The sequence below is a fragment of the Eutrigla gurnardus genome (assembly GCF_963514095.1).
Source record: "Eutrigla gurnardus genome assembly, chromosome: 17".
NCBI classification, from domain to species: domain Eukaryota; kingdom Metazoa; phylum Chordata; class Actinopteri; order Perciformes; family Triglidae; genus Eutrigla; species Eutrigla gurnardus.
Genome location: NC_139928.1, coordinates 3,783,442 through 3,810,934, shown reverse-complemented (window position 1 = coordinate 3,810,934; position 27,493 = coordinate 3,783,442). Strand labels below are relative to the sequence as shown.

Genomic DNA, 27,493 nt, shown 5'->3' with positions numbered 1-27,493 from the left:
TTATTATTTTTTAAGATTTTATGGCTGTTAACATTGTTTTCTAACTTATGGAGTGATACAAAGAGATTCTAAATTTGACTAAATTTGAGATGATATGAGACTTTTAAGCTTGGCTTTACCACATTAATGTTCTGTACATGTGGTTACAGGTTATGCAACACCGGTGTTATCTAGTAATCTGATTCTCCACCCTGCTGTGACTCAGATGGATCTATAGGGTTGTTCCTGCACGCCATGCTTGATGTAGGAAGATAATCCCTTTAATTACATGGTGGCATCCTTGTTATTTCATTGTTGTTGTGAAACAAGAACAATCAGACAGCTCGTTCGTCACAACGAGCGCCTCTGTCATAATTGTACTATCATCGAAAAAATTCTTCCAGATCATTAGCTGCTGAATAACAGAATGTCCTCATTTTATCTGCAAGGCATTTTTTATTTCATTTAGCAGCAATTTGGAATAAATGTTATTAATGTTGTAAAATGTAGCCACATATTTGGCTCAACAAGCAAGCAAGAGAGGGAGAGAGAGTGGCGCGGTGTTTGACCTGGGAATAAGAACGCCCTACTCATTGATCCTGAGTCAAACAGACCAGAAAGCAGGGGATGCTTTAGGGGCAGGGCTACCTGCTGATTGACAGGTCGCCACCACGCTACCAATGCTAGTTAGCTACTAAGATGACTTTAACACTCAGCTGTAAAGTTGACCTTGGATTATGAAGCTAACTATGTTAGCAGTTTCACACCAGAATCCAGATGGATCCAGATCCAGTAAAGTTCCTGCTCTGTTGCTTGTGTTAATCAGATCTACCTGTCGCTCCTCCACAGTCCAAATATGGTCACTTCCTTCACTGGTTGAAAAAAAATCCATGACGGTGACGGCCAAAAAACTCAAGCTTCAGAACCTAGTCCACAAACCAACGGGTGACGTCACCATGTCCACTTCCTATACAGTTACGGTCATAAGTGATAATTGAGTCTTTACATTGTTTTTTATGGAAATTGTTGCATATTATACCGTTGAAAGATGCTAAGTACAGGCTTGGGGAGGTTTTGGTTACCTCTCCACGGCTCTCACATCGATGCCTGAGCTGGCATATGGCTGGCTAATGGTGCTAACAGAGATAGCAGTATCAATTAAGGCAAACCTTTTGACTGAGCCAACGGCGTTTTCCTGAGCGGGAATCGGATTCACGAAAGGGTCCCCTTTATGGTGCTTGCTGGCTGACTGGGACGCTTGAATAACAGAAGCCATCGTTAGTGTGATTAGCAACAAGTCACATACTACCATTGTAGTTACAAGCCTGGAAAAGTATGCACCAAATGTAAGAAGAAAAGGTATACGATTGGGTGAAAAGTTAAAACCCCACTGAGGCTGAATGGGCCCTATTTCACAGCGGCCATTAAACACATGTGTATTGAATAATGTGCATCATTTCCCGGCTCACCGAAGAGGGTCAGTTTAATGATTCTCTGACATATTGGGCCCTAGTTTCGTAGACCGGCGCAGGGTGGCGCAGCCGGCGCAGTGCAAGTTTCGACCCGCGCAGCCTTGCGCACCGTCAGTTTGGCAGTTTGGTGGATCGCCTGCGCCAAGATGGGTGTGGCGGCGCAGCAGGGGGAGGCGTCACAGATTCAGCTTGGCGTAGCGGAAGTTTCGTGGCAAAAAGCCTCGCCGAGACTTCGCCGAAAGCTCGCCAGCTCCAACCTGGTCTACTTTCGGCGCAAGGCGTAAGGCGTAAATAAAGTCCATTCATTCAATGCGAATCACAGCTGGCGGAGTGGAAGTTTGGTTGACGGCGCGCAGTGCGCACACGTCACCGAGACCTCACAGGCAGGTTTCCACAGTTCCAGGCACATTTACATGCAATAAATAATCACAACAAACACTATTTAATGCAACTAACTGAATCAACACGTGAATTTATATCTATATAGATTGTCCCGTCACATCTGACGTCAGATCAAAGGCGGATGGCACGCGTAACGGAAACTCAGCCTCTCGGACCAAAACATCTCCCTCTCTCTCTCCTGTTTTTTATAATATCGGCATTGTTATTAGTATGATACGCGCGCACAGCGGCGGCGCTGCTTCTGTCATCGGGTTGTCAAGTGACGGAACTTGCACTGAACCTCCCCTAACGCATTAAAGGAGAGGAGAGGAGCTCATTTGATTGGTGAAGATCTGAATCGGCTGTGTTTATCCCAGTCCACGCCTCGTCTCCTCCTCGTCTCCCACTCACGCCTTCTTCTCCTCCCTCTTTCCCACTTGCGCCGGTGGGCGAGTCGGGAGGTGTGCCTGCGCGAGCCTGCGCCGGCCTGCGCGGTGCACGAAACTTGCAAAGTCCAGGCGGACACACCCCGTCGGCGCGGCGCAGGTGCGCTGAAAGCTGACTGCGCCTGGTCTACGAAACTAGGGCCCAGAGTGTCACTGGAATGGCTCTGACACACTAAAGGCTCATAATGAATCGTGATTAATTATAATTGATTTCAATTAAAACTGCATTCACCCTGAGATGTGAAAATGGCTGCTGTAAAAGAGGCCTATGACTGTTGCATGCTGAAGAAAGGCATAGCTGAAATGTTTGACCAACTTAGCGATTTAACTACTGACAATTGATTTAACACGGCAACCTCAATACTTTATTGTCTGTGTATAATGTATGGTTATGGAGTCTGCAGGAGTTCACGCCGGGACATAAGTGATCTAGTCGTCTTTCAGTCTGCATTTACCGTTGAGGTCTCCACCCCTCAACTCCCTCCACTTTCCCAGCATCCTCCTCTATTAGCATTTAGTTGAACTGGTATGTGAATATTTGCAATACGTGACTGCGAGTGCGTCTCAAATCTCTTAAATCACGTCCACAACAAACACCTGCACATGAATAACAACCTCCATTCAACCTCCATTCTGCATTCATACTGTCAGAATATGATTATACTGTCTTTTGATTTATGGAAATGATTTTTTAGTAGAAATGTTTTCATTTTTTAATGATGTTACTCATACCAATACTCATACCTGAAGCTGAGGAATGTTCAGCCTCATGTGATTGAATAGAAATAACTAAAAATGCTTCTTGCTGACAGACACACTCTACTCTCTCTGACTTTGATTGTATCCATAATTAAAGTTATAGCAAATTAATTAAGCGAAATAACACATCATGAAAATACAGCATTCTAATAAATGAAGAAAGTTGGGTGTGGTTCTTTTGATGTTCAGATTTACAATGAACATGAATCAGAAACATTTCAATAAAACATTTCACTCGGGGGTGATGCACTTTAATCTGATATCTGTCTTCACAGCGGTGTAAAACTTCCCCTTCAGCCGTTCCATGAAAGCTGCTCTCGTTTATGTGGGGGTCTAAAAATGAATTTAAATGAATGAATGTGTCATTGATGTGAATAGGTGTCACATACACGTTTGAGGAGGTTAAAGACTCAAAAGAGGAGGGAGAGTAAATCACAGGAGAACATATATTTAAAAGCAGTAGAGAATGCCTGGGAGCCTTAATGCATAACATTATATATCTGGAACCAGACTTTTGTGTTATCCTTTACATGAATAAAGACATTTCCACCATGAATGTATGTTGAAATATATTTAAATATATTTACCAGAATGTAGGAAATTAAGTGTTTTCACGATCAAACTTCGCAAGAGAAGGACCCCCAGACCTCCAGTAAAACGTCAATGTCAGGACAGCAGTCATTTGCCACTGCAGAGTCATTTGCCATCTTCTGAAAAAGGCTCAAGACTCACCTGTTCAGACTTCACCTCGACTCCCCCCCCCCCCCCCCCCCAAAAAAAAACTTACCTATAGCACTCTGATCATAGCACTGTTGCTCTTAAGGTACTACTTTACTCAGATGAGGCCCTAACACTTGTTCTATTTTTAGCTCTTACGGCAATGATACGTTGTGGTTTCTTTGTTTCCTTCTTTTGACAAATGTACTTATTGTAAGTCGCTTTGGACAAAAGCGTCTGCTAAATGACCTAAATGTAAATGACCTAAATGTAAATTACCTAAATGTAAATGTAAATGTGACCTCATGTTGAAATGAAACCAACGACTTTGCCCAGCAGAGGAGAAACTTCCTGTGCCAGCTCAGGAATTTCAACCTGCTGATCCAGTTTTACTCCACAGACATCCAGTCCGTTCTTCACATACATGACTGTCTGCCACGGGACAAGAGCAGATACTACAGCCGGTCTGGACTGCAGCTAAAAACCATGGTGCCAACCCTGCCCTCCGTTAATATATATTACTGCAGACCCTTCACACCCATGACACAACCCGTTCCAACATCTGTTCAACAGAACAGTTGATGAACAGTTAGCAGGTGGACTTAGGGGGAGTGATGGGGGTGAATGCCCCCCTTGGTAAATGGACCTGCATTTATATAGCGCTTTTCTAGCTAACTAGCTACTCAAGGCACTTCACACTACATTCAGTCACTTTTACCCATTTACACACACATTCATGATTCACTGATGGCAGAGGAGCCGCCTGCACATCAGGATCCAACTCATTCATACACGTTCACACACAGATGGCGCAGCACCAGGGGCAATTGAGGGTTCAGTATCTTGCCCAAGGACACTTCTTCATGCAGACTGGGGGAGCCGGGATTCGAACCGCCAATCTTCTGATTGGAGGAAGACTCACTCTACCTCTGAGACACAGCTGCCCCAATGTTTTGAAATAAACAAAGCCAGCGTGCCCTCTTAGATGCCCCAATGGTAAAACATGATGCATTTCTGCTGGTTCCCCACAACATGCACCTTTTCATTTACTTTCATAACTGCCACCCACACAGCCACTTGTCCATCACTCATAGTCGGAAACAATGCCCATGCAATTAACACAAGTCTCCACTCTATCAGCGAAGCTGCTATTGTTTTATCTCATGAGTCTGTGTGTGTGTCATCATGGCAAGTGTGCTCCCTGAGACACCTACTGTGGCTGGAAATACCACAGAAGTGGTTTTGTGTAGTCTGCCAGGCGTTTGAACGTGTTTTGGTCTTCCCGTGGACAGTTTGTGTTACCGCAGATGCGTCACAACCACGCATGCAGTCCCGTAACAATAGTGGTGAAGATTTCAGTGGAAAATGAAGGCTGGGTGTGAAGGCTGGGTGTGAAGGCTGGGTGCGGTCCGAGCGAGGGATCCGGAAGTAGGGGGGTTAGGATGTGGGGAGAGGGCCCACTGCTGTCAATAATAATAATAAAAGAAAACTTTGACTTTACTGAAGACCACTGTTCACATCGTGTGTCATACCAACTGCAGTTGCTGGTTTCTGATAACCTGTGGCCTTAACTCAAGTCATTGTTTCTGCCTTAACTCAACCAAATGCTGGGATCTTAAAAATTCTCACCATGCTTTTGTAAAATCATAATCGTCACATACTACACATTGTCGTTTAGGTGTGATCACAGCCTGTTATAGTATTTATATCCAGGCACACTGATATGATTCTAAATAGGCTTGTGAACCAAAGGTCAGTGAACATTGCTTCTTAAAAGGATCACACATCCTCTCTGGAATGAGATTAATTGCTTCAATCTCGTTGTTTTTCAGGCTGTCAACCGGTCAAACTGTAATACCATGATCTGACGTGCATTATCGTCACAAGTCCAGTGGAGAAGAATGATCCATTAAGTCTCAGATGAATGACTCACCCAATGAGCGGGCGATCCCTAATTATAGTTTGCACTTTGCTTTGAAGAGGTAAAGTACGGATACAGAGGCATGCTTTAATAGCTCTTATAAAACATGTCTAACTGGACTAAACCACAGTTTATTTTTAAACCTTAAATGAGATGTATTGTTGTTTAAGGTTAGCCTTGACTTTAAATCGATTATACTTTTGATTCAGGAAAAGGAAGAGAACTCGTTTAACTTTCATTGGTTGTTCATCTCTTTGAATTTAAGATTTTCTTAAAGGAGTCTAATTTCTTTTTTGAACTTCTTGTTTTATTACCACAGTTGCTGACGTTACTTTGCATGTTGGTGCTGTAAGCTTACATTAACTGCATCTTAACCAAACAAATTAGACATTTCCAAGATATTCTGATCCAAGACTATTGCCTCTGACGTTCAAATTATTACATTAACAGGACTCCACAGTGACTAAATAATAATCACTTAATACATTTTATTTACATGGCTCTTATGTTGACAAGGTCAAAAAGTGTTTTACAGGAAGAATCTGATAAAACAACAACAACAATACAACAAGGAGAAACTATAGAGACATAAATATTGTTTTTTATGCACTGGTCATGAAAACATCCAAAATACACATTTGTGCTTTTGTCTATAATGCCACATTTGCATATTTAAACAAAAAAAAATGATAGTCTTAATGTATATAATCATCAGGGGAAAGGTATTTTCAAAGTGGCTACAGTATATGCAACCGGTGTAATCTTGAAAACTGATTCTCCACCCTGCTGTGACTCAAATGGATCTGCAGAGTTGTTCCTGCACACCATGCTTGATGTAGGAAGATAATGTCCTGTTAATTACAGGGTTGCAACCTTTCTTTGTTGTTGCGGAACAATACAAATCCGAAAGCACAGCAGGTACAAAGCAATAACTCACCGTCAATCAGACTGACTGTTTATGAGTCAGCAGTCTTCTCCAATTGTGAAAACCACCTCTCTGTGAAAACCCCTTCCAGACTTCCTTATCACCTAAGAGACCAGAGTAAGTTTCTGTTGCTGGACAGCCTGCTGATTGGATGGCGGTGAGATACGTCCGGTCCAAATGCTCGTATCCGACGCCCAGAAGAGTCCAGAACACAGCAAAATAATAAGAAAAGAAGGATTGCAGGGTCTCTGCAGATACAGAGGGGTTAGGGTTATTTTAAACATTGTCTGAACGTTGATTTTTAATAACTTTTTAGGAAAGGTGCAAGGAACAACAATGGGAGCATTTCGATTGCCTCTCAAAGGCTCTCTCATGGCGATCCCTGAGCTGGTGGTGCTAACAGAGCTAGCATGCTGAAGGTGTTTTCATGAGGGGGAACAGAGGGTGGGTTTGGTGTTTTCATGGAGATGCTGACCATCGAGAGGGCGTTACCAGCAGAAACCTTTGTATGAGCACAGTGCAGGGCAGCAGCAGCCGTGAACAACCAGTGCACGCTCACATGCACAAACATACGCAAAAAGTACTCAACCAAGCAAGGAGAAACTCGGTTAACAACACCCCCGTGTGTGCCTTTATTCTCAGCTCAGGTAGATATATTACTCTGCTAGAACTTCATTGTACAAGATTACATTTGAACACATCATGATGAAGTTAAAAATATCGCCCAATGCTATTTGTTACTAAATAGAGCCTGAGTGCATCATAACTTAACTCAATGCGACCTCCATGAACGTGATTAGCCGTTAGCTCCGTTATTTGGCCAATCAGGAACCGGCATCTCCTGACAACTTTAATACGTATTTGCTGTTCACAATATGGATCGGCGACGAGAAAGCTTTAAAGCTGGGATTCAGATTTCATAGTTTTACTGAATGAATCGGTGGCTGATCTGACTGTGCGTCACTAACGGAAAGCCTAGAGGACTAAACTACGATGGCAAACCTGGAGCACTTTGTGTTCACAATGACCAGGCAAAGCAGACCGCAACAGGGACTGAAGTGAACCAGGTCTGAGTACAGTTTGCTATTGGTGTGTTCACATATGCGCAAAAATGCTGAGTGATCGCTTTGAGGTCGTTTTGTTAGGCTGAAACAGACCCAATTGTGCAAACACCCTGATGACCGAGTTTATTTAAAGAGGACTATATGTGAAAAACACCCTGAGTTCACTTGGACTGTTCACATTATGTTCACAAAAAATGCTGAGTCGTCGCTCTGAGTTCTTTTGTTGGATTGAAATGTACCCTCAGTTTGGTCTGCTCCCTTTTTTTAATCCAATCAGTTTCCAGCCTGCCCTCGTGTGTTCCTCATTGCACTCTTGTGATCATTTTTTTTTCTGAACTCTTAATTAACTCTGCCTGTTTCCTCAGTGTTCTGGATCCCTGTCAGTTTTTGAATCAGCTTCTCACTTCCTGTTCCATTTCACCTGCCTCCTTTTTGCTTTAGGGTCCTTTTTGCATTTCATTAACTTCCAAAAGGAGAGAATACAATGACAGATAAACTAGCATTTCCACATATACACGGTATAAAATTAAAAACCATGTGGTCTCCAAACTTCAGGTAGCCAATAGATCGGATCTAAGGGACCGTTCGGTATTTATGGAATGGACCACCGGAGGATAATATTCCGGAGGATTAATATTGTTGAGGGGTGGGTCATCCACCAATTTTTAGTCTGGGGGGTTCCTCAGCTTTTTTCATGAAAACAGCAACATTTAAAATATAGTATAAAAATACATCTAAGCAACACATTCATTTGTTTAAAGTTATTTTTTGGCCTTTTATTGTGGGAGGACAGCGTGAGAGTGAAAGGGGCGAGAGAGAGGGATGACATGCCTTAAAAGAGGGCTGGAGGGCAGATTCAAACCCGAGACTGCTGCAGGGAGCTTCGGTACATGGGGCGGTAACTCTTCCACTGAGCTATCAGCGCACTTATCACATTCATTTAATCAGTCAGATCAAGTAGTGCTCTTGTGACAGGGCAGTCATAGTATACAACTATTATTGTACACATTCACAGTCGGCGAGTTTTTGCAACTGGAGCAGATGTCACTCACTGTTATTGATGTTATCCCTTGGGTAATTGTACAGCTGCAGTTGCTTTATAAGAGAAAGAGAAGAAAGCGCCATAGAAATATGAAGTAGGCCTATAAAATAACGCCATTAAATATATATAATGTATTAACATAATATATGTATATAAAACACTATATGGTATATTAGTGTATATACAGTATATGTGGGTATGTATCTGTTATTTTACGTCTGCTTCACACTCTAGGCTAACTTTTCGTTTTAATAAGGGCTATATAAATAACCTCTTTTATTGTTGTTGTTATTATTATCATCAACCACATGAGATAGGTTTGTTAACAGACTGAACTTTGATTGCACAACATGCCAATGATCTAGCATTAAATATTAGAAATCTGGATTTTCTACTAAACGTGGTGTTTGTTGCCAAAACTAAGAGCCAATCATGCCACCACCTATCCCTTGAACCGAAGCCTGCCTAGTCGGTGAAAAGTTTAATCACTCAACCCTGCAGAGGCTAAAAATAGCCTTATTGACATGTCATTGCAGAGTAAACATATGTATCCAATAGTGATTTAGGTAGGTCAGGGACTTGTTATTGTGCATGCTGACGAAATGGAATGGCTGTGACACACCGAAGGGTTTTAATTAGATGCAATTAATTTTTTTTAATGTAATCATGACTGCTGTGAAAAGGGCCTATTCAAATCTTATGCCTTCCTCGTAGCTGAGGAAGGCATAACTGAAATGTTTGACCAACTTAAGAGAACTGATGAGTGATTTAGTGGAACCTAAATACAGTTGCCTACATCCGCTCTCTCTGAACTTTGACTTAAATGGTCATTGCATGATTTACACTTTGCATCTTTGTGTTCTGAAAGCCAGAACACAAAGATGTGGGAGTGGTGATCTGGCTCATCTCAGGCTATTATGGGGCACACCGAGCCCAGGTGTATCCCACGCTACTGATTACTCTCCAATCAGGTCAGCAGATGAGAAGCAAAGACGCAGCAGAGGAAGCGGACAAGAGAGGCTGTCACAATCTCTTCATGGGTTAAATGGGTACATATTAGAGCAAATGACTGCTTTTAAACGGGCTTTATAAATAAAGTTTGAGTTGAGTTATCTCTAATGACGTGATCAATCACATCATAAGCACATAATAATTGTATTGATGCTTTTTGTGATTCTTGAGCTTAGCAGAGAATGCACTTTCTAGTGCGTTGATCATTGTTGAGTGTTCTTACGAACTGCATCACATCCTGGCTGCAGCGTGTCCAATAGGAAACCTTTGCAACTGCTCGTCAGGGTGGCCTAGCAGGTCATGGGGGTCTCAAATGCAGATGGAAAGCCTCCCCACCACTCTCAGTCTGTTGCCGTTCGTTTAGTCTAGATAACAGGAAGTGAAGGCTCAGGATCAACACAGGAGGTAGTCAAACAACTCCTCAGTGACAAAAGCTCCGGGGATTGATGGGATCCGTCCAGAAATGCTGAAGGCTTTGGTGGTGGAGGGGCTGTCTTGGATGACACGTCTCTTCAACATTGCGTGGAAGTCAGGGACAGTGCCTAAGGAGTGGCAGACTAAGGGGTAAAGGTCCCCCTGTTCAAAAAGGGGGACCAGAGAGTGTGTACCAATTACATTACACTACCCAGCCTCCCGGGTAAAGTCTACTCCAAAGTGCTGGAAAGGAGGGTTCGGCCGACAGTCGAACCTCTGATTGAAGAGGAACAATGCGGGTTCCGTCCTGGCCGTGGAACAATGGACCAGCCCTTTACTCTCGAGGATCCTGGAGGGGGCCTGGGAATATGCCCAGCCAGTCTACATGTGTTTTGTGGACTTGGAGAAGGCGTATGAGCTGGTTCCCCGGGATGTTTTGTGGGAGGTGCTGCGGGAGTATGGGGTGAGGGGGTCACTTCTTAGGGGAGAGCTGTGTTCGGGGACTCGGCAGTAAGTCAAACTTGTTTCCAGTGGGGGTTGGCCTCCGCCAGGGCTGCGCTTTGTCACCAATCCTGTTCGTGATCCTGGCCTGGGAACGCCTCGGGATCCCCCAGTCAGAGTTGGCTGATGTGGCCCAGGAAAGGGAAGTTTGGGGTCGCCTGCTAAAGCTGCTTCCCCCGCGACCCGACACCGGATAAGCGGTTGACGATGAGATGAGAGCATAATGGTTAGTTATTTCTGTTGCCTGTTTACTTTGTATTTATTTGTGGGCTACAATGGGTATGAAATATTAGCTGATCACTTATTTTGTTGTCATTAAAAAAAATTATAGCTGAATAATTTTATCAAGACCAGCACTTAAAAATCAACAAAACATAAGCATATAAAGTGCAATCAGAAACCAGAGTCTTTATCACCTTTAGCAATAAACATAAAGAGACCAGATTTAAATTTGTGTCTTTGGATAGTTTTTAATGAAACGGTTATGAAAGAGTGTCGTAACCGTTTCATGAGTACAACACTTTTTACAGTGAACTCACAGTCTGTATGTGTCCTGCTCCTGCTTACTGCATTCTGTGACTGGCAGTCTCACAGCAGCCTAATTAAAGGCTCAATTAAATGTATTAAATCAATAAGTCACTGCAGTATGCAGATGAACTACTTTCAGCACATAACTATGTCACAGTCGAGAGCCATGCTAGATTTTTGTTTTCCACAGGTGACTGAAATCACACCCATGACAAGAAGCACGTTGCATCGCATGTGCATTCATTAGTTAAGCAGATGCAGGGGAAACAACTGCAGTCAAATCTGTTGCACACTTCACTTTTCTATAGTGGTCGCTGGGAGGCACGTGAGGGGCGGAGCCACTTACAGTTTGTTCCTATTGCTAAACGACAGTGGGCACAACTGCAGCTACATGTGCAGAACTCTAACACAGTCTGTACCACCAACACTCACCTGAGCTGAACAGTTCACATCAGCTGCAAAACCGGCTCAGTGCAGTGAATACTGTGAACCATCATCATGGCAACAACTGCCTTCAAACAAGGCTGGGGGCAGCCTTTGGGTCCAACTGCAAAAATGTATTTTACAGCAAAAACGGTTTGTATATATCTATGTAAATACTCTATAGTTGCAATACTGATATCAGTTCCTGTATTGTTTTCATTTACTGTAATAATTCAACTCTCACCTGTTACATTACAGATGCAACCTTTGCAGAGGTTGCACCCTCAACCTGTCTCCCTGCCACTCTTCTCCCTCCACCAACCTGTCTTTCCCTATATCTCCATGTGTTCACTAACTGGTCTGAAACACCTGCTGAGGTTTTCAGCTGAAGATCATCAGTGTTTAAAGTCATCAGGCTGAAATCCTCCTGTGTTGGATGTGAGGTTTACATTTAGACAGCGGTGTGTTAACATGTGAACAAAGGGCTGTAAATCCACAGTGTTGTGCAGGTTGTGGTGAAAGTCAGCAGAGACGTGTGGAGAGTTTTGAAAACTGTGTTCCAACAATGAAGGAGCTGAGTTTGGTCCACATGAGTTACAGTGTTGAACATGGACCTGCTGTTGTGCCCGCTGTCTTTTAGCAATCACACGTCGTCGTCATCTGCAGGCAGAAAGCTTATCGCCACACGGGCTGCATATACAACCTCGCCGTGTCTTTGGTGGACGGCATCTTGCAGTATTCTTGTGTTGCATGTTCTGGTGTGTGTGACTGAATGTTAAATGGAGATTGCTTTTACATGTATGGGAGATATATTTTGTTAACATAAAAAAAAAATCTAATTCCAATGACTCTCCGACATGGCTTGTTTAATGTGCTGCTCATTATTGATCAACGTGGTAACAAAGCCAATCTAAGCAGACACGACATGATTAACTGGGTAGGAAGTAAAAAAAACAAACTTCTCACTTTGCTTTCGTCATACTGGACATTTTTACCTCTTCAGGCTGCTCTGTCTGAGAGGAGAAAGAACGCGACCAGGTTTGCTTTACATCCAACTCATCTTGGGTCCACCTGAACACACAAACCTACTCTAGAAAATGTTTTGTTCTCATTTTTTTTTTTTTACATTTTCAAGGCAATACACGTATATTTCAATCTGAGCAGCAAAGGACACCCACTTTACCAGCAAATCATGCGATAAATGGAAATACAGATTCGAGTGTGCACTTTCATGCCAAAACCAAGCGGAAAGTTGCAGAAAGTGTGCAGTGAAAGCGGGGAGTAGCGGAGTGCAACAGGGTCGAGCACGGGTGTGATACCTGAGCTGTACGACTGGTGTGAGGTGAAACGTTCTTGTACTCGCTGTGCAGAGGTGCAACAGACAGCATCCTGGGAAACATTACAAACTGGCATGGAATGTGCACGGCCTAGATCATCAGTTGCATTGGTGAGAAGAGGCGCCTGCGAAGAGCTCGAAAGATATTCAAAGGCAAAACCCACACAGGCTGTTCACCCTGGTATCTGGTAAGCATCAGCTGCCGTACCACCAGACTTCAGAGCAGCTTCTTCCCTGAGGCTGCCATAGGTTTTTTTGGCAACATGGAACTACAAACTGCATTTCATTGTAAAACGCTGTAACCATTGCAACCACTTTCTCATAAACTGTTAAGAAAATAAAAATAAAATAATAAAATTTAAAACACCAATTGAAGGATCTCTTGCTCCCTCTGTTGGCCAGTTCTGTCAACAGCGGATGCAGGTTATCAGGTTTGATTCAACTTAAATTCCACCCAAGTTAAAATTACAATCAGGCCAAAAGACAAACTTTTCTTTCTAACCCATCAGTCAGAAAATTATATATTTCCATGTTTGTGAATTTCATGTTTGAATTGTATTGTAATGTTAAAAACAAATCAAATAATACAAATTTAATTAGATATTGTGTAGGAATGTTAAAGGTTGAAACAACTTTTCCTTTCATAAAAGTTTTAATGATTTGAGAAGTATAAGCCACAGCACTGACTTTTATTTTGTGGAATGTAAAAATATCAACATTCAATATCACATCGAACACATGAAACTGAGCAGTTCTCTGTCCTGAGAACTGTAACATTGCTTTCACTGATCCGACTAGGAAATGTAGATTTTAAGACCAACCACTTGCAAAATGAAAGAACATCAAGGCTGGAAGATGAATCTACTTTTAGAAGAAAGCGCCCGTCAGTTTACGCTGCAGTGAGTGTAGCTTAATGATCAGTGTGGTGAGTGAATTGTGGGATCGGGCGGATAGAAAGATGTTACTTCCTGTCCTGACGGAGCCCCCCGGTGACCAACACAGCAGTTCTGAAAAAAATGTCATCAGGTCGTTTGGATTCAGCTCTCTGCGTCTCCCACTGATCAGTTTTTAAGAAGGCGAAAAAACAAACACGAACATAAATCAGGAGATATCACCCTAACCTGCTAAAAAAACAAGAAAAATCATCCATCCGCCATCAGTAGGTGGTCTTTGTCCTAAAACAGAAAAAAAAACGCCCCATAACAAAAAGTCCATCCAAAAATCCATGTAAAATCAGCTTTTCCCCTAATCGTGTTTTTGACCTTTTCCCTCCCGTCCGCTCTGCTGCGTCTCACTCGTACTCAGCGATCAGCACCATCATGCCGACTCCGAACAGCAGAGCCAGAATCTCCATTAGAGACTGGCCGAAACTGGAGCGGCCCGCCAGCAGTTCTGGGAGCACCGTCACCGTGGCGATGTAAACAAACCCGCCGGCTGTGAACGGCAAGATCCAGGCGGTCGCCGCAGCGCCCACGCCTTCAGCCAACAGAGAGCAAGCTGTGCCGGCCAGAGCTCCCAGGGCTGTCAGCAGCTGGAGACACATGGCCTGATGGGAAAGAGGAAGCAGTTTTGATGTCACAACCCAACGTAATGGAGTCTCTGAAGCTAAACCGCACACTTCATGGCATAACACCGTCTTAATATTTTCTCATTTTTGCAGTTTGCATAAAAAAGGTGAAAGAATTAAGGCTTTTATTACACCCCAATTTTGTTTAAGGGCCCTGAAAATACCTAACTCCTTCTTAAGGTCCGGCTGATTCTTTACTCTTAGAAATATATAAACCATATATATACCTTTTTTTTTGTGCAGCCAGACTGGACAAGGATGGCAAAGTCTCCGATCTCATGCGGGACCTCATGCAGCAGGATGGTGAGGGTGGTGATGGCACCAACTGCTGGACCAACCAGGAACGACGCTCCGATTGCCAGGCCATCCGTGAAATTATGTGTGAAGTCAGCTGCCAGGTTCAGGTAACCCGACACCTTGATATCTGTTTAAATGGAAGGAGATGAAATGAGCGAAGTGCTATTAGGGAAGGTTTTCATAATGCCAGAAGCACATACACACTATGCTGTGACTGAGTGAAGTGATGCCAAAAGAGCAACACATTTCCGCTCATGGGAATCAGCAAAACAACAACAAAGCCCTATAATCAAATTAAGCACTTGGTCATCAAAATGCATATGATTGATTTAGAGTGTCTTTAAAAGCTTAAACACTTGGCAGCAGCCCCAAAAAAGTTGGGCCGATCCCAAAACCACTCCCTCGGTAACTTGGTTAAACTATGCAATAAAAGAGTAACATACGTCATGTCATAAAACAAGAATCCAGTAATAAATACGTACAGGGCAAGTTATCCGCATCTTATGTGACATGTCAGCACACTGCAGTAAGTCACAGTTTCACTCAAAGGTAAATCTTTCAAATAACATTATTTTGAAGATTATTTCACCTGTGCTCTTTGTCTCCTCTTTCGTTGGCGTTGTCACCTCTTTGCTTGTTTTCACCTCTTTCTTATTCTTCTTTTCTTCTTCTCCATCACTGTCCTTTTCCTTGGGAGCATCTAAAAATGTGACATGACGTTCAAATTAGATTCAGCACCCAGATCACCTATTGAGACTGAGATGAATATTTTATTGAGACAGACGATGAAACACGTGTGTGAGGAGGAGTTTCCTCCGGTGTACCATGCGAGTGGCCGTGGGAATGTCCGTGTCCATGCCCTCCCTTCAGCGCCCGCACAAACTTCTCTACAACCAGGAAGGCGATGATCCCACCGAGAACCCACAGACCCACTGACATCATGTGACCGTGGGCAGCTCCTGTGCAGGTGGAGGACAGGAAGTACGTCTAGTTATTACAGTATGGAGCTGTTGTACATAAGAAGGAAGGGTAATTTTGTACATTCATCGGTTGAATTTTGCACATGGTATCACTTGTCAATAACAAGAGAACCAACTGACGACGCAAAAGGAAAAGAAATCAGTCCTAGAGACTGGATGATATAGGATTTCATTGCGGATCGTGATTAAAAAAAAGCTGAAAACTATAGCCAGATTTTAAAACTGCAGGATTTATAAATACGTTTCATTCGTTAAAAAAGGATGCTCATTAATAAATGTTTGCCAATAAATATTTTCATGATTATTGGCAAATATTTTGGCCTGGAAATGTTCATATTCTCCCATGCCTAATTACTGCATACCGTGGGAGTGACCATGGTCATGTGACTCTTCACTTGCGTGCGAGTGTCCGTGATCTTCTTCTCCGTGGTGAGAGTGGGGCTCTGTCAACAACAAAAGGAGGAAGCAGACATTAAACTCAAAACAGACAAACTAAAAATCCTGCGTCTATGTTTGTGTTTCGATGAGCAGTTGGTCTCATTGTCGGTAGTTTGTTTGTATCCGTGTTAAGTTTGCCAAAGTGTTGGGCTATTCGTGTTGATCGCCAGACAACGTGAAATGCGTTTCTTAGATGTCCTTACTTCCTGTGGATGGAGTTGATTGACTCCTGTTAACACTACTACCAACACCAAATGCAGCAGGAACCCAAGAGCCTGGTCTGCTCGACAGGGTTGGAATTTCGTCATTTTAGGGGCAAGGCCATTTGGCCTTCACTTTCCTTCTTTTTTTTTTAGGGGCACCAAGGCCACAAGCCAGGGCACAAAGGCCATTGAGTAAAATTAGATGGCCTTTGTGCCTGTGTACCTGTGCTTTCAGGTTAATACCATAACGTCCTAATTATTAACAAAACATTGGATTGGATCCAATTACATTGGATTTTTTAAAATAACATCTTACAAAGGAATTACTACTTGAGTGCAATAAAACATATTCTGTATGAAATCTTTATATATATATTAAAGTCCCAGTCAGCAAGTCCGGCGGATGGAGGGCACTCTGTCAGATTTTGAATGTTTACAACTCTCATGCTCCTCCTCCACGACCACCGAGCTTCTTCCCCTCGACGTCGTGCCCTTTGAAATCCCTTAGATCACGGCACCTTTGAAACGTGGGTCCGATGTTGACTCTGGTTTTATCACGGGCACCGTAGCAATCTTTCTTTTTTTCCTTCTTTTCCACCGGTGTTTTCTTTTCCTTGGTTGTTTTGGACCTCCTCGTTTCGGTTTTTAAGCGAGGAATTGGAAGCTTGTTGCTACTTCCCTCCGCCTCCCCCCTGTGATAGTGGTACGACCCGAGGGAAGAGGGGCTCTGTGTGTGCACGAACACAGCCCTGCGTCTGATTGGACAGGATGACCCGGGCTCTGTCGATTGTTGCAAAACAAACAACAGGCTCTACATGCACCTTTTTTCTAAAACCGGATGATTTATGTTGTTCTATCGGAGCATAGTGTCGGCTTCAGTGAATATGATCAAAAAAATGTTGCCGACTGGGACTTTAAGATGCACAAGCACATACACGGGTAGGCAATGTGGACATGACATAGACTTTAATCAATAGGCCGTCCCTCTCGTTATCGCTCAGTTAGGGCTGTTCGATTTTGCCCAAAAATAAAATCCCGATTTTCTTCTCTCAAAATCCGATTTTTGACAAAAGGCAAAGAAATTAATGCTGTTTTTTATTGAACATTTTGCAAATAATTTCCCCATTGGGATTTGAGTGCAAACCTTGCTCTTATTAAACAAAAAATCCCTCAAGGGATTAATATAAAGAACAATTAATGAACTTTTGCCATCTGGCTTTGCTCCATGTTACCTTCTTGTAGACCTTGTGTAAACAAAAAAACAATCCCTTTGGCATTAAGAGAAAAACCTTACTTTCACATGTATCTTAAGGTGTGTCCATTAAACAAAAATGAATGAATAAAGTGCAGAACTTTAACTTAACTAAAAAATCGATTTTCCGGTTTTCACGTTTTTAACATCGTCCTAACTACATAATCGCGATTACGATTTAAAATCGATCAATCGAACAGGCCTACGCTCAAGTGTTCCCCCGCTATCAAGCCGTTTCATGACATACTGTAGGACACAGCGGGATTCTGGGCCGGGTTCTGGGCCGGGTTTTGGCTTCAGACTCGTGGTGTGAGCGGGACCGGAGCGGAACAGGACCGGTACTTTTATAATAAAAATGCCGCTTTCTGCAAAACCCGCTGCCCGCTCGTGGCCATTTGCTTGCTCAGCTCCGCTTGTGTTGACTACAAACATGTGCGCACGCCGGATGGGAACCGGACCGATACTTTTATAATACAATTGCGCTGTGTGCTTTCACTGCCCGCTCGCTCAAAAGCCCACCACATGTCACTAGCGCTGTTTACACTGGAACTTTGACAGGGGCAAAAAGGCCACCTTGGCCGTAAATTGAACATTTTTTCACAGGGCTTCAAGGCCAAAGAGCGTGAAATTCCCACCCTGCTGCTCGAGATTTCTGCCTGAGGTCTGTTACAGCAGTTTTTTCTCACCATTGTCACGCTGCAACGTTTGATCCTGGTGATGTTGGGACTTTGAAAACGTATTGACTCTGAAAATCATATGCATGTTCTAGTCCTGGCATCATAACTTTTTAAATGATACTTAGCCATACTGATGAGTGAACAAATGCACCTAAAAAAAAGCCTTTTGCTTCATGTTAGCCTTCCCAGATGGAGGAAAAAAAAAAAAAACTCAAACAGATTAGTATATAAGAGATTTCTTTGGATCGCCTACCTAAAGCGTGAGGTATGAGGTGGAGGAAGGCGTCACCCAGTAGTCCACCGGAAGCGAAGCTGAGCAGCACCTTGAGCAGGTTCTGGTGCTGGTCGCTGTTGGACTGAACCGGAATCAGGAACAGGATGAGGAAAGGAGCGGCACTGATCAGCAGCGTTGCGCCGATAGCCTGCGGACAGGGACAGAGGGAGGTTTACTTTTCATTCACTCAAGACGAGGATAGAACAGGAATTAGGGAGGGAAAGGAGCAGAACTGTGATCAGTGCAGGGACTCATCGCAGTAAAACATGGATGAGGCTCTTATGTGTGTAAGCACAAGAATCAACAATCCACGTGAGCAGAATGATGCTCCATTATGTTATATTGTATGGTGTAAAGGTGGCCGGAACAACACAAACACTGACAATAGAGTGCGAAAATTAAACAACACTATCAACTACAGCTTCTTAAAGTCAATTTCACTAATTGACAGGCTCTTAGAGGGATATTTTGAGCAAAAAAAGCTCACTGTAGAGAGCATGATGAGAAGACAGATACAACCCCTATATACTTGTTAAATGTGAAGCCGGGTCCGCGACGGGATTAGTTTAGTTTAGCATAAAAAGTGAAGACCTTAAGCCTGGTCTGTGCCTGTAAGAAGGCAAATAAGCAAAAAGCAAATTTCGCAAAATGTCAAAGAAGTCCTCATAGAAAGTTTGACGTATTCATAGTAGAACTGTGGAGCTGAATTGGAAATAGAGATGCATGTGAGACTGAGGAGCACCACTGATAGCTGCTGTCGGGGGATAAAATACTGTGTGGGTCTACCTCGGTTCCCAGGTGCGTCAAACCGGCAACCCATTGTTCTCATTCTAAACCATGAACAAACCTGCGTCCAGAGCTCCACCATGTCCCTCTTCTCTCCTTCTGCCTCCCTCTTCACCCTCTCCCCTCCGTGGGTGTGTCCGTGTCCACTCTCCTCCTTGTGCACTCGAACAACATCCTCCTCATGAGCGTGCCCATGCTCATGAGCGTGCCCGTGGTCATGAGCGTGCCCGTGGTCATGAGCGTGCCCGTGATCATGAGCGTGCCCGTGGTCATGAGCGTGCCCGTGGTCATGAGCGTGCCCGTGGTCATGAGCGTGCCCGTGGTCATGGTGATCCTCTTCGTGTGGAGGGAGGTTGGCCTCGGCGCTCCACTTGCTCGCTCCATGGAACATCCTCACGTCTTCGTGGTGATCGTCCTCTCCGTGGGAGTGGCCGTGGTGATGGCCGTGGGAGTGGGCGTGTCCATGGTCGCCATGGGAATGGCTGTGGGCAATGGCTGAATGGGAGGCTAACAGGAGTACTGCAGATGTGGCCAGCATCAGAGCCAGCAGACGTGCAGAGCCCATATTATCACCTCTGAAAGAGAAAGTAAAGAAGACAGAATAAATAAAACCTCACAGGCCGTCTGATGAGTAAACTTGGTGGCTCAGTGCATACACCTATAATATACTGATATAAATTAATTTATGTTCTGCCTTGCTACGTTGTCAATTATGTTCGTCATGCAAATAAACCAATAGCTCTGTTTTCCTTTCACTGTCTATTCATGGCAGATTTAAAAATGTATTTGGAATGAAGTTAATATGAAAAGGAACCATCACTTTGTCCCCATCTATTTTACATATTCATCTCAGATCTTTATGCACAAATCAGACATTTAAAGAGGAATGTTATATACTACTTGTTTTGAGATCATATACATTTGCAGCTGCTCCATAACACTGCTGAGGGTGATTTCATACAGCACTGGGAAAGCTGGTTGAGCAATTGCAACAGTTTCGGTTATGGAGGAGGCACAACAAACTATTGCAACATTTTAGTGTCGCAATACTAATCAGCAAATGATCCTTGTGGAAATTAACAATGGAAAAATGCTGCACTGATTTGATTTGATTTGTAGGAAACGGTGGCCACACAGCAAGAAGAAAAATATAGCTACAGTGGATTTGTTTTGGTTCGTCACTTTCTGTCACCCTCAAAACTGTCATGTTAATGCTGAAAGTGCGGCCGTCTCATACAATCAAAGATGTATTTCCAGTCACAGTACATCACACTCTATATGTAGTTTAATTCTGGTTTACATGCATCTTCAGTGAGGCTGGGGTGCATGATGACTCAGCTGTATGTAATGCTATAATTTCTTCCATCATATCAGCCAGATGGCATTGCAGTGCCAACATGGCAGGTATAAACTACACTCAAATTTGGATATTGCAGTTCCACAAAATGGAGATGCATTAGCTGTGTTAAGCCCAGCAGTATGCTTAGATACTTTACCCAAGTAAAATTAGCAATACCTCAGCGTAAAAGTCTTACTCAAGTAAAGTATTAAGTATTAAGTAAGTATTAGCATCACAATAAGTACCAAAAGTAAAATCATTAATTATGCTGAATGACCCTTTGCAGAAAAATAATATAATATATACACCATGTTAATGTTGGATGGGGCTAATTTAAATGGGCTTTTATCCCTCAGGGTACCTTAATCCATAATCTATTAGTTTTACAAACATTTTTGTTTTGATAATATTAACCTGCAAAGTATCTAAAGCTATCAAGTGCATTGATAGGTGTCAAAAAGTAACAATATTGGCTCCAAAATCTAGTGGAGTAACGTTAGAAGTAAAACAAAAGTAGCTTATACTTAACTCCACTGCTAGACACATTGGCTGCCTCGCCCTGTTGTAATACTGCTGTAGTACTGCGTGCAGTACACTAACGTACAACAGTAGCAGTTAACGACACATGCCAGTGTGTGTTGCATGTAACGACACAATCATTTCTGGGGCTGTAACGTACATTTATGTAAGGCGTATTCCGGTTAGATTCACAGCTCGAGCTTTGATTTAAACTCGTGAGCTGTAGGATAAGCTGCTGGCTTTGAAAAGTGTTAGTTTTAATTCCAAGAGTAAACAGCAACAAAAGCCCAGCTTGCATATCAATGGCCAAGGATCACAGTATTAAAGAAAGTAAAGAGGAGGAGTTGAGAAAGCCGAGCTAGCTAGCTAACTGGTCAACTTGCTAACGTGTTGCCGCAGCGGGAGCAACGACACTAACGACGACGTACAATTAAAAAACAAACAATTCATTCTTACCGGGTTGTGTCGGGTATCACTGTCTGCTGGGCCGCTCAATAACTCTCTGTCCCGCGTGTAGTATGTTGGAGAAACCCCTAATACATACGGCTACGTTGATGCTGCTGAGACGTGGCATTTACTCAAGTAAACTCACCGAAATCTCGCGAGAAGAACGCAGTCGCAAAAGGTCTCAATAGAAATATCGCGAGATTGATGTAGTATTTTGACTCATCACTTTAGCCTGGAAACAGCAGGCACATCCTGGAGAGGAACAGGATGTAGGTCCACTGGAAATAAATTACTACACGCCTGGTTCAAAATGTCTGTGGAGAAATATAATACAATATAATATAATATAATTGTATTTTGTGCAAATATATTTGCAGTGGCGGAAGTTGTACATTTAATCAAGTGTTGGAGGGCCTACTACCATTTGAGTACTTTTTTCATGTTACATTACACTTCTGCTCCACTACATTTCAGTGGGAAATATTGTACTTTTTTTACCTCACTATTAGTTTGACCGCTGTACTTTCTGTACAGATTACAATCATTACCAAATAAAATCAATGCATCAATAATTATGAATATATTAATGTCTGCCAAACCATGTTGCAGATGTTTTAAAACTGGGTGATGGCCAGCTGAATCAAACATTTACCTTTGAAACATTTCACTGTAAAAAAAATGTACCTTTAAAACGTTTCATTCGTTTCTTCCACTATAAACATTGACCTTTAAAGCTAACATGTCACTGTAAAACTTTACTTTTAAACGACTTAACTGTAAAAAAATTTTACATGTACATCATTTTTAAAACTATATATAACTATTAACTATCAATCTGCTATATTGTTTGTCCATTATGTGCAAGTAAAACAAGATGTTTGATTCAGTAAGTGTGGAACTTCACAAGTTTACAACTTCCAGCTGGTCACTTTGGATATTATTGACCACTTATTGACCACCATATTGATAAATGACGCATAATTTGTTAGCTCGATGGATCCATCATATTGTACTCTCATATCACAGATAAGTTCTTCATAAATGGGATATGAAATTTTCTCTTCACATTAAGATTATTATTCTTTTTAACTTAATTTATGTTTATTTTTTTTTGCTTTAAATTTTTTTTTATTGGCAACCAAGAAGTCAAAAATAATGAATCACAATCCAATTAATCATAATTTACCAATACATTTTTTCAATTTATATAGATTAAAAAGTGTGATTAAAAAAAGAAAAACAAACAAACAAAAACAAAACACAACACAATAAAAAACAAACGAAGTGGTGGTGTACAGATGTCGTAAATCTCAGTAGTCCAGAAGGAGGGAAGGGGGGAAACAGATTGTAGGCAGTTGAGGACCAGGCGTATACAGTCTGTATGAGCTCAAACTCACCCTTAAGACACTTAAGTTCTCTTGAAAGAGGGTATCCTGCGTATCTGATTAATTATCTCTCTCCATAAGAGCTGTTCCTCATTACACTTTTCCAGAAGATTTGAAGCAGCTCCCTCCAAAGAAATTGTCTCGAGGAAAGTTTGCAACCATCTTCCCATTACCAGATGGTCAGCATTTTTCCAATTGGTAGCGATGAGTCTTTTGGCCGTCATACATCCCGTTATTATAATTTGTTTGTGATCTTTAGGCCAAGAACCAGAGGCCATATAATTCAATAGACAAAGTACTGGGTCACAAACAACATATTGACCAATCATTCCACCCAGGGATTGTGTTACACTTTCCCAAAAGGATTTTATTTTTGGGCAGGCCCATACCATACGAAAAAATGTACCTTTTTCTAGTTGACAGTGCCAACATCGGTCAGAAACAGAGGGGTTCATTCTATGAAGTCGAACAGGGGTAAAATATGTTCTATGCATAAAATTAAAGTTTATCATTTTGTTCTTAACTGATTTTGATACTTTGTGTAATTCTTTCCAAATCTGTCCCCATTCTTCAATTCCTAATGAACTGCCCAAGTCAGTTTCCCAATTTCTTTGAACCATATTCCATTCATTTCCTGTTGGGCTGTTCTGTTTAGAAGCAATCTTATGTTTCTGTTTGACCATAGATTCAAGTAAAGTTTCAGACTCTGTCACTGTGGGTATTCTAACCACTTCACCTAGGTAAGAAGCCAAGTGAGATCGTATTTGCATATAAAATAAGTAATCCTTGTTGTCAATTCGATATGAATTTAAAAGTTCAGCAAACGATTTCAGTTTTCTGTCCCTGGGATTTATCAAGTCACCAATAGTTCTTATACCCTTACTTTCCCAAAGTTCATTTTTGAGAGGTTTGCCATTCAAGGTAAATTTATAGTTGTTCCATAAGGGGATCTTTGGAGAGTTATTGACTTTAAAGTTAATCATCTCTTGGATTTTTTTCACCATAGAGCAAGAAAAGTTAATCAGAGGGTTGTCGATTTTATTGCATATCGGAGCATACCACAACCCTTGTAATGAAAGCTTATCTTTTTGTATATCCAATACTTCCTGTTCAATGCTTTCCCAGCTAGTATCTCTAAATTCAGCTCCGTAACCCCACTTCAAAGGATATCTAGCATTAAATGCTATATAGTATTTGTATACATTTGGGAGGCCAAGGCCCCCTGATCCCCTGTCCACGTACAGGTTTTTTATACTGACCCGAGGGGACTTGTTATTCCAGATAAAGTTTCTGAAAAGAACTTCAACTTCTTTGAAAATGTTTTTATCTAGAGGAAGTGGGATGGCAGCCATAAGAAAATTTATCCTCGGTAGGACATTCATTTTTATAGTATCTATTCGGCCCCAGATAGTTAATGGGAGGCTTTTCCACCTTTCAATATCTACCTTGATGTCATTAATAAGGTTTTTCAAATTAAATGAGGCGATATCTTGAGGGTTCGATTTCAAAATTAAACCCAGATAACGCATTCCCTCAGGAGACCATTTGAATGGCAAACCAGTAATATGTGACTTAAGACAATAAGGATTTAAAGGTAAAGTTTCAGATTTCTCCCAATTCACCTTATAACCCGAGATGGAGCCAAAATCTTCCACTATCTCCAGAATATGTTTAAGGGAGGTGGATGGGTCAGATACTGTCAATAATATGTCATCCGCAAAAAGACTTAGTTTTATTTCTGTTACAGGGGCTGGGACACCTTTAATATTCTGATTATTTCTAATTGAAATGGCCAAGGGTTCCAATAATAAAATAAAAAGCAAAGGGCTTAAATTACACCCTTGCGGGGTCCCTCGATTAAGCGGAAATTGATTGGAAATTATACTGTTTGTAATAATTTTGGCTTTTGGTTGTGAATAAATCAAAGAGATATACTTAATAAAATTGGGACCAAATCCAAATTTAGACAATGTTTTGAAAAGGTAAGGCCATTCAATACGGTCGAATGCCTTTTCGGCGTCCAACGATACCGCAATAGCTGGAGTAACAGATGAGTTTGCATAGTGCATTATATGAAGTAACTTACGCATGTTGTCTGCAATCTGCCTTGATTTTACAAATCCAATTTGATCTATATGGATAAGTTTAGAAATAATTCCCTCTAATCTTCTTGCCAGGATTTTGGCATAAATTTTTCTCTCAGAATTAAGGAGAGAAATAGGGCGGTATCCCGCGCATTGCAAAGGGTCCTTGTTTGGCTTAAGCAGAACTGTAATAAGGGAAACTTGGGAAGAACCTGGTAAGTGACCTATTCCCTTAGCTTCGTTAAACACCCTTTCCAATTTATCCACTAATAATAGGGAAAAGGTTTTATAAAAATTTATACTATAGCCATCTTCCCCTGGAGCGCGACTGCTAGCCATATTGTTGATAGCAATTTTTATTTCAGACTGAGTTATTGGTCTTTCAAGGTCCTCTTTGTCTTCATTTGTTAAAGCAGGCAATTCTATACTGCCAAAAAATCTATCTAGATCTTCTAAAGAGGGTTTAACCTGTGAAGAATAGAGAGATTCATAATATTCCTTAAATCTTTTATTAATATCTACAGGAGTTTTTAATATTTCACCATTTTCTGATTTAATGGCAGGAATAAGACGAGAAGCCCTGGCCTTCTGAAGCCGATACGCCAGCAATTTCCCGGCTTTATCACCATATTCAAAATATTTTGATTTCAAACGATACAAATCAAATTCGTTTTTTTTTGTTCATTACGTTTTTAACTTCAAATTTAGCCTTTTGTAGTTCTGTATACAGCTTATTATCTTTTGGGTTTGCCTTATGGGCAGCTTCCAACTCTGCTAATTTTTTGGAAGAGTCGATTGTATTTTTAGCTCTTATTTTCTTTTGATTTGAAGCAAAACTTATAAGCCAGCCCCTACAGGTGGCTTTGTATGCCTCCCATGTGGTAGCAAAGGATTTAACGGATTCACTATTTATGTCAAAAAAGAATTTTGTCTCTTTATTAATTAATTCCACCAAACTTTCATTTTGAAGCAAAGAATTGTTGAGTTTCCACATGGATGACCTAATACGGTGTAAGGAGGAGGCAAATGTCAATGTCAAAGGGCAGTGATCGCTTGAAATTGATTTCAGAGGACCAGACATTGGAGAGCACATCTTGTGTAACCCAGAATGCATCTATCCTTGAATAAGATTTGTGAGGGCTTGAGTAAAAAGTATAGTCCCTTGAATCAGGATTCATCAGCCTCCAAACATCAAATAAACCTGCATCCTTACATAAATTTATGAGGGAAGCTGAGACTATTCGATCAGAAGGCAAGGGCTTACTACTCCTGTCTATAGTTGGGTTGGAAACCGCATTAAAATCACCTGCCATTATTATGGGTTTGCCAACATATTGTGAGAGAATTGTATTGAGGCCATTAAAAAAGGGAACCGAGTGAATGTTTGGACCATATATATTGGCAAAAACTATAGGATCGTTATACTATAGGATCGTTATACCTTAATTTATGTTTATTATGTTTCAAAATAAAAAGTGTAAGAGAAAAGATCAATGATGACTGAGGGCCAATTGTGGCCAGTTATATGTGTAAAAACAACACATACAGGGATTTAAATACAGCTGCATTACAGGAAGACTGGCCTCTGCTGCTGCAGTGTTGGTCTAATAAAGGACTCTTTCAGGCCTTCGTGGGAATCCGCTCAGATTAGAGTAGTGAGTGGTGGTGAAGACTTCATCCTGGACAGGTGACAGAGCCCAATCACTATGAGGAGGATCCCTCTTCCAAGATGGACAGAAGTGCAACAGATGTCATCTGAATAAACAAAGAATTACAACATAGTCCATCCATATGACAGGAATGACACATTGAGAGCAGCAACAGCAGTAGTAACAGTAATGGACAAAAAACGAATAGAAAATGATTAAGACAACAGCAGCAGTGGACATAATGTAATGAGAATAATAATAAAGCAGAAATAGTAGCAGAGTAAATAATAGAAACATGACTAAGAAATAATAGCAGCATCAGGTACAACTGTGATCCAGCTGCAGCTGCTAGTCGAGAGAGCACAAAGGCTCCTGGAAAGAAGTCAAATTTAAGCATATTTTCTTGAATTCATCACCTCTCTGTTTCATTTCAATGTACAATCATAGCTGTATGAGTTAAGTTTGATTCACTCAATATGCATACAGCTCTATGATGCAAAATTCTGTCATGCTGTCATTTTTTTATTGACAGTATCAAAACGCTGCACTTTAGTTCCAACAGCCTCACCAGGTTATCCATTAATCTGAGTCACTTACTCACTTAAACTGTGGTTTAACCATTAAATACCCACGTCTGATGTCTTCACTCAAAGCGGCAGCCGATGGAAGCTTAGGGA

General features: G+C 41.7%; 1 protein-coding gene across 1 annotated transcript; it reads right to left on the bottom strand.

Annotated features, from left to right (window-relative positions):
• Window positions 1–13,552: 13,552 nt before the first annotated feature.
• On the bottom strand, window positions 13,553–21,848 carry slc39a7 (solute carrier family 39 member 7). Its single transcript, XM_084031820.1, has 8 exons — window positions 21,708–21,848; window positions 19,455–19,968; window positions 18,587–18,755; window positions 16,126–16,206; window positions 15,608–15,742; window positions 15,373–15,483; window positions 14,714–14,910; window positions 13,553–14,465 (listed from the first exon to the last, which is right to left on the bottom strand). The coding sequence occupies exons 2-8, from the start codon at window positions 19,956–19,958 to the stop codon at window positions 14,211–14,213; spliced, it is 1,452 nt and encodes a 483-aa protein (XP_083887946.1). The 5' UTR covers window positions 19,959–19,968; window positions 21,708–21,848; the 3' UTR covers window positions 13,553–14,210.
• Between the last annotated feature and the right edge of the window lie 5,645 nt (window positions 21,849–27,493).

Coding starts and splice junctions, on each gene's coding strand:
- slc39a7 (XM_084031820.1), bottom strand. CDS start 19,958: ATGGGCTCTGCACGTCTGCTGGCTCTGATGCTGGCCACATCTGCAGTA. Junction 15,743..16,125: donor TGACCATGGTCACTCCCACG/GTATGCAGTAAT, acceptor CCACCTGCACAG/GAGCTGCCCACGGTCACATG. Junction 14,466..14,713: donor CTGGCTGCACAAAAAAAAAG/GTATATATATGG, acceptor CTTTCCCATCAG/GCCATGTGTCTCCAGCTGCT.